General features: G+C 36.5%; 1 protein-coding gene across 1 annotated transcript; it reads right to left on the bottom strand.

The window, feature by feature from the left end:
- Positions 1-5,931: 5,931 nt before the first annotated feature.
- Positions 5,932-6,588, bottom strand: LOC115884480. The gene has a single exon (XM_030903075.1). It carries the CDS (start codon positions 6,586-6,588, stop codon positions 5,932-5,934), a length of 657 nt encoding a protein of 218 aa, XP_030758935.1.
- Positions 6,589-12,445: the final 5,857 nt, after the last annotated feature.

Consider the following 12,445-nt stretch of genomic DNA (forward strand, 5'->3'; position numbering starts at 1 on the left):
TTTGCAAACTCCTACCACTTTGAATATAGATCAAATTGAACCAAAACAGTATTATTTCAATTTTATGAGGTTATGTTTTGTTTTCTGCACATTTTCTGTCAAATTGCTGTAATATCAAACTTCGTTCGCAGGGAGTCGCTATAGTCGACACCACGGGTTACATAAAAGTTTTCTAGATGACTAAAAGTAGACATAAACACCCCGGCATTTATAATGGTGATTTGTATCACCTTTAGTTGTATAAAACACTAAAATTGGTGTTTTAAATAACCCAAACTCATTTACGCAACCTTAAGTAACCAAATTTATATAATGGTTGATGAGTATAGACCCTAAAGTAATATATAGCACTTTAAATATAATGGACGCCATTATTATTGATGTCTTCATTTTTGGCTACAATGAGTATTTCTAAGATAACGTTGAAAACTGGTACAAAACTATATTTTGGTAAGTTGCCAGTTATTTCTATGTATTAAAAAAGTCGTATGTTCTATTATTTATATTAATAAATTTGACTTTCATTACAAAAATTTTACCATATTTTTTTTTGTTTATAAAAAAATCTATTAAATAATTCTGCTTTTGGGGGCGCATGTGTTTTTTGGAGGTAGAATTGATTTTCACACAGTAAATTTAATATCGCATATGTATTTAGTAATCTGGCTAGGCACAAAAGATCTTATTAAGCCAGTAAGTTCTATAAAGTCATTTGCATAACGCAAACACTTTTGTAGGCTATGACAGGAATCATTTTGTCTCTTGTGTCTGGTCTGGATTATCTGCGCAGGACAACTTGGAGCAATAAGATCATATCTATTTTTTATGTTAAAAAAGAAGTAAATATTAAAGTAGTTAGTCAGAAAGAAACAAATTTATTTACAAAAAACGCGCATGCGCGATATTTCTATGGAGGTAATATCTGGGAACCTTCTCAACACCACTATATAACTATTATATACCCTTTTTCAGTTTTATAGCGGTAACTCGATAGGATATATAAAGGTGTTGAGAAAGTTTTCATGACTTTGGTTGCACACCTTGAGTGTTGAAGATTACAACAGGAACAGTTATAAAAGGCACCGTTTAGGGCATATAAGTGTTATATAATGGTTACCAATAACTCACGACAACCATTCTAGATGCATTTAGGTTGTATAATATGGTGTTGGGAAGTTTCCTAACACACTTATAAAACAAAAAATGTTTCTTGGGAAGGCATACGCAAACGTCTCTAGAAGAGGCTATACTGGACGAAATAGTGGCGATCGGATCGCAACACAACGATCTACAAAATGTGGGTCACCTGCGTTTTGCGGGGATACACTTTCGGGTGGGCATGATCCTCATAGATTGTGTATCTCAAGAATCGGCGAATTGGTTGGTGGAAATCGCACCTAAGCTTAAAAATTGGCAAGGGCCGGAACTGGTTGCAGTGAAGGGAGAAAACATCTCTAAAGAGGCGGCCATCATGGTCTTTCTGCCGAGGAGCAAGGGGAAAGACACCACCTATCTGCTGAGCCTTATCCAGGGTCGGAACGTCAATGTAAGAACATCGAGTTGGCGAGTCATCAACTCGAGGGAGGAGGGTCATGGTCAGGTCCTCACAATAGGAATTGACCTCAAGTCCAAGGAGGCAATAGAGAAAGAGGGATATATCCTCTATTATAGATACGGGACAACACCGGTATCAGGTCTAAGGAGAGACCAAGCTAAAGATGTGGAGAAAATGAAGACAGAACCTCCAGCCTCCACCTCACGGGTTCCTCAGCCGGAGGCAAGCTCCTCGACTGCGAAGGGCGGCACGGAGGGCCAAACTCCAACCGTAGAAGGGTGTGTACCCTCGGAGGAAGAACTGTTGTCAGAGGAGGATGGGAAATAACCTGTCCCCTCTACAACAGGGGTATGATGGATTATAGACTGTGTGATGACTCAAGGGAGGGGGCACAATAGATCTTTAAGGTCGCAGTAATTAACCCCCCCCCCCTCTTACTCATTCTACATTCTACATTTGGCATAAGGTAACAAAAAATGATAAAAAAATTTAATTTTAATTTGTGTTTGATCACATTAAATAAAGAAAGAAGTTTATAACCAATCACTATAATCGAATAAAATATATTTTCAATCTTCATCTAAAGATAAACTATCTATTAATGTTGAATAGTGAAATACTAAAATGTTGAATGGTTATTTACTAAATTTGTTAGTTAGTTCAAAACTGCTCTTGTTTTACGATTACGAGCCTTTGGTCTATAAAGATATGCGAAGATTTATGTGCCGCTATCGATAAATTCAATTATCGACTTAATGATTTTTATGATTTGGTCGTAAATTTTAGCAGGCACATTAAACTGTTATTGACTTATTTGAATAAACTCAATCGAATTATTACATCGCTGAAACGGATTTGTTGATATTTAATGTTATAATATATTAAGGAAGATATTCTGATACATAAACAGTAATAAAAAAATTGTGCGTGCACTATGTGCGCATATTTGAAGTGAAACTTCTACTTATATATAGTTTCGTCTGTCTGTCCGTCCGTCTGTCCGTCTGAGGATACCCTTCGGGTACCTCCTTCCACGTGCCGAGTTTGGTTCCAATCGACCCATACTTAGAATTACAATTTAGAATGAGTGGGAGAGGGGTTAATCACTGCGACCTTACAGATCTATTGTGTCCCCCTTTCTTAAGTTATAACTCATCATACAGTCCCAGGGCTTTGACAGTAGCCAGTATCTGGGACGGTTTTACACAGGGTAGTTCTCCATCTCCAGCATCAGTCGTACCAAAGATCATGGTATCTACGACTGGTTGTCGTCTCGGCGTACTCAGTGATGAGGTGTTCCGCTGTTTCCCCATTCTTCCCACAGAATCTGCATTCGCCGTTGTTTCTTAGCTTCAATCTACTGAGATGCTTATTGAGTAGACAGTGTCCTGTTAAAAACCCCGTGACAATCCGTAGATTGTCTTACTTAAATCCAGGAAGATCTTTGATTTTTCTTGGTCGTAAGCCCTCAGAATTAAGAAAAAACCTGATAATATCGTTCATTTAGAGAAATCGCCTCACATTTTTCTTTAATATCGAATCGTTAGTCCCACCCTCATGAAGATGTAAACAAAACGTTGCAGGGTGGGACCGCGTTCACCATCGCTCACATAGCCTACTCTCCAAATATGGTCGCGATCGGACGGCATCAACTTTTGACGTTTCTTACGTCTAAACTAACTGTCACAGGGACACGTGTCGTGAACCAATAACTAAAGAATCCAAGGACAAATAACACCTGAGAGCAAATTGTGACGATATCACCAAACAGTGCCGTAGCACATATTTTTCTTAACCTAGCTGTTTGAAGCAATATTTATATTTTTTGATAATTGTTTTGACTACGCCTATGGTGTATCATCCTAATTAATTACGAAAAAAACGTATTAAAATGTTAACAAAAGGTACAAAACTAGTATCGACGTATAGCACATATCAAGTACATATAGATGTTAGTTGAAATTGAAGAATAATTATCGAATTCAATAAGAAAACGCTAAAAAGTTGGAGTGGACTGTTTATTTGCCTATGAAACGTAACTCCTGGCTCTTTCTTATCGCTGCTGCTTTTACACTTGAAAGCTGAACAACTAATCACCATTGTAATAAAGTTTATACAAAGTTTACTACACACAAACTATTAAAAATCGCTAAAATTGTCGCTGGTCACCAAATGATGACTCATTGTTTGCCACCAAAAGAAAGGTCTCTAAGGTCACAAATTCTGCTGCAGCTCGTATAGGGGCGTTACATGTCCTTATATTCTTTAGGCATTGTCGTGAACGGTCAAGTTGGCCTTGGTCCAATCTATCGACATACCAAATTCCATTTAAATCAGACAATTTTTTCATTTGATTCATTGATGATTGGGTTTCGCAGCGCAAAATAAGTTTCCTTTTTAATTAATAAGAAAACCATATAATAATAATAGCTAGTAAGGTACAGCTTGCCATGCTAGAGCCGTTCGGTATACAAAGAAGGTAATGTGGCTAGCACTACGCTTCGACCGCCTATTATTACCTCAGGATTGTGAATCCCAAGTAGTCATTTAAGGCTGAGTCGACCTAGGTACGCAAACTATTTTTATTTTAATAAAAATAGTCGGCTGATGAAATGCCGGGTGTAGGAATCGAACCCACACTTTGAGATTGGTAGACGAGAGCCTGTACCTCTACGCCACCGAGCACCTTAAGAAGACACCCAATAAGAAAACCATACCTACTCAATTTCTCCAGTAAACGATCTGCTTTTCTCTGGATCAGAAAAAAGCAGCTCATCCACTGGATAAACAGACAAAGGCACAGGCATAGCAATGTTTTCATGCAAGGACCTACTTCTAAAACTACAAAGGAACTTTCTTTGTGGTTTTAGAATTAGGTTTAGAACTTTTGAAACCTGAGCAAGCTTACCTTGTTTCAAGGAAGTCATTGCTGCAGATTCTGCGATAAAGATTCTGAATCAGTAGTGCACATAATATAGTACTGTGAGGCTCTGGATCGCAAGCGACGGTTTGTATTTGGAAAACAAAGGTTAGAACTGGAGGAATTATGCTCCTATCCTATCAAGGACCTTCACAAGCTGGTGCAGGAATAACAGGAATAACAGATTGGGTACAGATATAGAAAAGGAACAAACAAAATAGACCTGAGCGAACCTGAGATGGGATCGTGATATTAGGAAATTAGGGATAATTTGGACCCGCCAACATAGACAACAATGGGCCCAACTACAAAGAGAGTACCTAAATATGTGAGAGTGGACCCATAATTGGAAATGGTTGAATAAGCTGAAAATGATGATGATGATGATGACATTTTCCTTAAAATAATGGACGTATGTAACTCCTGTTATTCTTAAAACGATGAAACATGCAGAAATTAAATTTCTAGTAATCATAGTAATTATTTGTTTACTTGAGTTAATGTAAGCTAAGTTATAGATTACAAATGCACCATAATGATAAAAAAGCTATAAAATGGAGGTTGAATATTCTATGTACACACAGTGAAAAAATGCGATGGTACCGATTAAAGTTAGTACTTTTCCTGTTACTAACCTGACCACGATATGATAAAATAAAGTTGTAAAATTGTCGTAAAGGGTTCGAGAAGGAATTTCTAACATTTATATGTAGAGATATCCGGCTCATTTACTCAGAGCTGTAAAAAATATAGAGGCTTCATATCAAATAAACTTTTAGTCACGTGATTAAGCTTCACCGGCACAGCGTTGCCTATTTTTACATATTTTCTTTTAATCAAAATATTTTAGGAAACGAAAATTAATTAATTATGAATTTATAAACAGCTATTGTTTACATCAGCAAAACTCACCTTCTTAACAGTACTCTAGGGACATACAAAATATTCTAATAAAGTTGCGATGATTTTTTTTCGGTTATTAAGTCTATACAAGATAGACGCTTTGCCTCAAGTTTGTCTTGTCTGAATTTCTCATTTTTGTCGCAGGTTTGTCTTGTTTTTGTCTCAAAATCGTGTTCACTTTCTGTCGCCTTGGTCTGGACCCAGCATTACATACTAATTTTTCAACGACAAGATGTTTGACAAAATAGTTATTTTTTATACAACACCGATAAAATGGTATTTTATACGATACAATATTTTTTTCTATAGCGAGTTACGTTTTAAAAAATATTCAGAAATTATTATTTATATATATATTTGGGATTAATCTTATAAAAATACAGTTACTGTACTATACAGATTATACAACTAAATGTTGCCTTCACAGTCTCAATCGCCAGCCATCTCTGTCGTACACGAGCTCTTCTTCGATATTCCGATCTCTCATCGCCTGTCGTATACCATCGTTCCAGGGCCGACGCGGGCGTCCCCTTTTATTTCTTCCAGTGGGTGACTATTTGAATACACGTTTTGGCCATCTTGTGTCCTCCATCCTCATTAGATGACCAAACCATCTCAAACCTCTTTTCTTTATTCGTTGAATTACTGTTTCTTGTGCCGATGTTCTGTTTTTGATTTCCTCGTTTCTCACTCTTTGTAATCTGGACACTCTAGCGCTTCTACGTAAGTAATCCATCTCTACAGCCATTATTCTCCGTTTATCTTCTTCTCTTAGGGCCCATATCATACTCCCATAGCATAAGACAGATTCTACCATTGTTTGGCCAATATGTTTTTTATGCTTTATATTAATATGTTTGTCCCACCAGATTGAGTTAAGTGGAGAGTGGTAGACTCTCCTCGCGTTCTGAATTCTCTGTTTTATCTCTATCCCACCGATTCCATTTTTATCAACTATAGCTCCTACATATTTGAATGTGTCTACCTGTTGTATTTCTGCCTTGTCGTCAATTAGAATATCAAATTTGGCGTCGGAATTTAATACCAAATATTCTGTTTTTTCTAAACTGACTTCTAGACCCCATTCCCGATACTGAGTATATAGTCTCCTGAGCATAAACTCCATGTCAAAGGAATCTTGAGCAAATACTGCTTGATCATCTGCAAAATTAAGTATCAGAAAATGTTCCTCATTAATTGGAATACCCATTCCTTGACATGATCTCTTCCACCTCCTAAGAGCTATCTCCAGGTAAATATTAAAGAAAAGAGGAGAAACAAGAAATTATTATTTCAAGGAATTTATTACGAGTAGAAAAAATATTATGTTGGGTTGGCGTTGGTTTCTATGTAATTTGACAAATAAATAAAGTTGTCCCTTTAATTGTCAGTTTTGAGTCAATCTTTTTTAATTCTTTTTCGTGTCGATTGCTGATTGAATTGGAGCCAGAAATGGCTCAAAACGAAATAAGTATATTACCAACAGATATTCAGGCTGAGGCGACAAACGCCATATCCAAACTACTTCCATTTAAATCCCGAATAACTTATGAAAAGGAATACAAAAATTTTCAAAAATGGAAACAATTAGAAAACGTGCGAGAAGAAATAAAGTTTGTTGAGAAGAAATAAAGAACCTGTTTTTTGACAAATCACCATGCCAACGGCTAAATTTTAGTGAAATTTTTTTCCTCGTGGGCACCCAACAGCGAATTATACTGGAAATTTTTTGACATTTATAATGACAGAATATCTTTTCGAAAGTCTGGTTTTTATTTGTTTACATGATAATTTTGATACATTTCAATTACAAAGCTGAAATGAAAGTTTGTAAACTGCTTCCATACGCTTGACTTTGATTTCCTAGTATTCGCGGGTGTCAACTGCTTAATCTCCTGGCGAATATTTTCTTTGCTTTCATGACCGAAGCGAAACATTTTTTAAGCCGTGCCGCTTGACAGCTTCAAAACTGAAATAGTTTTTAGGTTTGGGTGTTACTTAGTTGTCTTAGTAACTAAATAATCAATTCGACCAAAAATCGAAAAATACATTTTAATTATTTGATTTTCAAACACAATTTGGTGTGGAATTTTCTTACCGAATACCACACGAGGTCAAATTAAATCCGGACATTTTTTCTCGCTCATGAATATTTTTAGAAAATTATCCCTCGTCTTCGACTCCGATAATTTTCAAAAGGAATACAAAAATTTTCGGAAAATAATTGACTTCTAGTGATAAACGTAGCGGGAAGAAATTTAATTTAAATCTATTACCGTATTTAAATATTACCACTACTCCTCCCACACTGACTCTCTGGATGCGCCACTGATTTTATCTACTATTTTTGATAGATATAAGGCAATTTTAATAGTTGCTACGGAAAAAAGAATTATTTTTGGTATCATTTTTGAGGTGAGTAAATGTTGTAAACCAGTTAAGCTGTTGGTTTTTGTAATGCAACTTGACGTGTATATATCGGAACGTCACAATTTCGCACGGATAATTTCCTAATCAAGTTGCAAAAACAACAACGGCAACGACATCTCCTCGTCATGCGGAATAAGAAGTTTTGCTCGGCACTAAAACGGCTCGAGACCTCATTAGATCGGAAAATATTATGCAAATTCCACTCTAATATGCAGTAAAATGCGAGATTTATGTTAAACCATGCGAGATCGGAGCGAAAAAAGCCATATTCAAATGACGCCAGTTTTACGTACTGCTGCTTCCTTCAAGTGTATTTATCTCTTAAGCCAGTTCTAGAATGTGCGGTGTGTTGGGAAAACTGGTTCTATTGGGAAAAATCAGCATAATACTTTGTAAAATGGTTTATTTACAACCACATATACAATACTGACAATACTGACTTTTAAAAAATTTGAATCTGTCAAATTATCTACATTTCTTCTCTCATCCATTTTCCTCACCTATTTCCCTCACTCGGTTTTCCTTATTTCTCGCCTCATTTAATTAAGCAAAATATTCTTGTAATATCTTTATTAAATACTTATCTAACATCAACAAAGATAAACAAGAAAATTAATAATAATAATTGAAGATTTTAATACATTTATTTGTTAAAATTAATGGTCAAATTTGACTTATTGTTAAGGGGCCGCCCTAATAATGTGTTTCACTCATTGAGGTTGCACTGCTGCAAAAACTTAACTCCTGTCTTGTGCCAGGTCATCTAATGTCAACGAAAGAAGGTAAAGAGTTTGAATTGCTACAGGAAGACGATGGCAACGATGTCGCTGAAGATATCATATTTCCGTTTTTAGTTTGGTTGGCTACAAATGCATCCACATACACCTCAGCCACAGCACTGTTCGTCGTTTAGATCTACCAGCAACGTAGCTGCTGTTCGTCTAAAAGCGTGACCTGTGTAGGTTTTCGCATTGGGAAGTTTCAAAAAGCTAGCAATTTTGTACAGAAATTTAGATATAGAATTGTATCCAAAGGGTTGATTTCGAGCTTTTCCTAATCGATATTGAACAAAAAATATCTCATTTTCAATATCTTTTCTTTATCTTTTTTTAACCTACTATAAGCGCAACCTAAAACAATGAAAAAAAAGTTAAAAAAGTAGTTCAAGTTCCTTGACGGTTCTACTCTATACGACCGAGCGAGTACCCGAATGATTAATCTGAAAAACATACAGAATCAACGAGGGCAGCCTCCAGCCGTGCCAGTTGACAAAGATCAAAGGCACCACCCGGATTCTTCTTTTTTCTTATCTCTCTCTCTCTCTCTCTCTCTTCTTCGTCTTCCCCCCGTCTTCTCCTTCTTCTTCTTCCTCTTCTTAACGCACGAAGCGCCGATTAGTTCCGGTCGGGCGAGCACTCTTCACCGTCACCATGACAACCGGGCGCGGAGAGTTTCTTCTGTTCGTCGCCGCCGCGGTCGTCTTCGCGATTTGCTTTATATAGTTCTCGGTTCGGTGGTACCGAAGATCGGAAAGAATCTCTTCAAGTAAATACGAACATTTTCTCGATATTCTTCGTTGGATATCGACTTATTTGGCTGTCCAAACTTCTAGGATATTGAAAGATGCGTATAACTTATCTTAAGGTGCGTCCAGACCTGACGATACGAGCGCGATACATTCCAGCTAAGTGTGAACGGGTCTCGCACGGTGCCTCGTTGCTATCCGTCCTCTGCCGGTTTTACGACGGCCGATCAAAGAAAGCTCGCAGCACAGACTGGACGTGTTTTTGGCAGGGTTGCCACAAGCTACCCAATTGTGTACTTTGCTACACATTTGTTTCAATGATTACACAGCTACCAATCGTCTGAACTACATATTTTCAGAATTTACATATTTTGTAAAAAAATAATACCAGAACAGTAAATCAGCTGACAAAAGTTGTTTTTTTTTGCTTTTAAGTTATTTAAGTTAGACATCAAAAAAGGCCGCAAGTGTAGTTTCAATTTTGAACTGACAAATATCATGTTTCGTCATCAGTGTTCAGGTGTTCAGTAAAATGTCAGAGTATGAACTGGGTCATGAGTCAAGGACCAATAGACATGAGCCAAAAACGGTAAATATACAGGATTGCTTAATCCCTTAAATAATACATAATAGTACTTTGCCCAAAATTCACTGCTCAATTACGTCACTGTAATTCAAAGTCACGCTTTACCTCGCTTGCATATGTTAATATTACTCAATTCCTATTTCACTTCCTCCCATGTCAGCAAGGACTGCAGTTTCTATGAACAAATTTTGCCGATTAAACAGTCCTGAATAGTTTACAGTTTTTTAACAGAATAAACCGATCTAATTTGTCCATAAAATCGGTAGTTTCGCGACATCAATTTTGACGTCACTGCATTTCTTGCTTGCATTAGAAGAAATGAAATGGGAAATTGACGTATACAAACGAGTGGAAGTGAGACCCGTAATCATGCTTTAAAATTTGGCGAACGTACGTCTTATTGGATAGTTTACAGTTATTGGTCATGGACGGCTACGCAATGCTACACATTTTTATGGTCAAGTTCTGCACATTCAAAAATTTTCTTATGGCAACCCTGGTTTATGGTAGGCTCGCTCGACTGCGAGATCTTAGCTCTGATTGATGAATTTCGACTATTTAAAATTAAATAATCTCAATTTTTTAAATGGTACACCAAATGCATTTTTTCTGATAGAATTTGCAAATTTTACGTCATTGATAATTTTTACCGTACCGAAATCTAACATTTCTTTAAAGAAATTATTACAAAATCTCTTAGTTTTCGATATATACTATCATATGCAAAAAAAAAGTTACCGAATTGTACGTAGAATCTAATAATAAAATAAAAAATACGGTATTCCCACTAAAAAAATATATGTTAAGGACGGTCCACACTTGCTATATAACACTGCTATATAGCAAAGTTATATAACATGTTACATATTTTTTAGTTATATTTAGCAAATTTCGATGCTATATAACTTGCTAGATGTTATCCATTTGTAGTCGGTAAAGATCAAAAGATGTTGTGCAACATTGCTATTGTAACATGAAACAACGCGTCCACACTTGCTAAATTTCTAGTTTAGCCGCTCATATTTTCAGGGACGTGCGCGACAGAATCTTATGGTGAGCTGATATTGGTTTGTTTATTTACTAATCAATAATACCGTATGATCGAAAAAAAAAACTGCGTCCCGTCGGCCTCCCGTCCAGTTGGCTTGGACATGACGATCGATGACATTCCCCATATAATTTTCCATATAAAATGACAGCGATTTTCATTTCATAGTATGTATTTGGAAACAGAAAAAGTTGAGAAAAAAATGCGTAACCTAATAGGCCAGTTCCAGCGGGAACAAAAGAAATGCAAATCAGGTACTGCATGGTTTAGATGAAGTGGATAATTCAAAATGGTTTGCTTTTGCTTTTAAGTTATTAATGTTTTTAAAAAACAGAAACACGAGAAACAGCCGAGGCAAGTAGTGAAAAGATAAGCTAATTGAGTTCAACTGTATCTAGATCTTGCTGGTAGGCTATGGCGGACTCAAAACCGCTTTTTTTTCTCGACTTTCTTTCCCTTAGTTCAAAAATAATTACGCACGCCGCTGCTGCGAGCTGAACCTCTTTCTCGCCAAAACGATTCATGACTACGAAAACTATAATGTGGACGGCTCCCGGTTTTTTAACATGTTACATGTAGCTTGTTAAATAGCAATGTTATATAACATGTTACTAAATGTGGACCCTCCTTTATATCCGCAAAACTTTTTTGAAGTACTCTACATACGAAGTACTCTGCAGAAATTTTAAAATGTGCTTCTTAACCTTCCCTATAACTTTTCTATTTAACATTTTGTTCTACAAAATGTTAAAAAACAAATTTTGTAAAAGGTTTCGTATCTCGAAACAAAGGAAGGGTTAAAGGGAGAAACAACCAAAAGGGAAAAAACCGACGACAAATAAAATACGACGAACCAAATACCATGTTAAAGGTACAAAAATATATTACTGTATGCGTTGTTATTTGGTCATCGTTTGTTATATTCAATTACAATTTAATGTGTTTGGGTTCCTTTCACTATGATCCACCTCACTTGTCTCGTGGCAGGCTTGCCTCAAAAAATGGATAGAAGATGTCTTGCTCTCGTCTTGCTCTTGTCTCGCGCTTCTCTCGCTCTCGTCTCGTCAGGTCTGGACGCACCTTTAGATAGAAAACTATCGGAAACAAGAAATAGCCAACTTATCCGATAGTCAAGCAGCTTTAAAATCTATCAACTCAGTAAGCATCAGTTCGAAGCTGATCAAAGAATGACTAGAGAAGCTGAACAAATTAGGCAAAGAAAATAAAGTCCTCCCATTGTAGGTACCACCAAGGGATCGAAAAAAATGAAAAAGCAAACGTTTTATTTAGAAAAGGAGCGAACACTCCTCTAACTGAACCAGAACCGTTCTGCTTCCCAAGTGGAAACCAACTTAAAACGGAATTCAAGAACCTAGAAGACTCCATCTTTACCCTGGAATATGTATATGGATAGTGTTTTTAATTAGCTTAGAAGTTTGTTTCTCATCAACGTGAGGCTCGTATTATAAGTCCAGTCC

Source organism: Sitophilus oryzae, unplaced genomic scaffold, assembly GCF_002938485.1.
Source record: "Sitophilus oryzae breed Bouriz unplaced genomic scaffold, Soryzae_2.0 scaffold_285_pilon_pilon, whole genome shotgun sequence".
In the NCBI taxonomy this organism is placed as follows: Eukaryota; Metazoa; Arthropoda; class Insecta; order Coleoptera; family Curculionidae; genus Sitophilus; species Sitophilus oryzae.

What these genes read in the sequence shown, in the direction of transcription:
- LOC115884480 (XM_030903075.1), bottom strand. Translation starts at nt 6,588, where the DNA reads ATGGGTATTCCAATTAATGAGGAACATTTTCTGATACTTAATTTTGCA.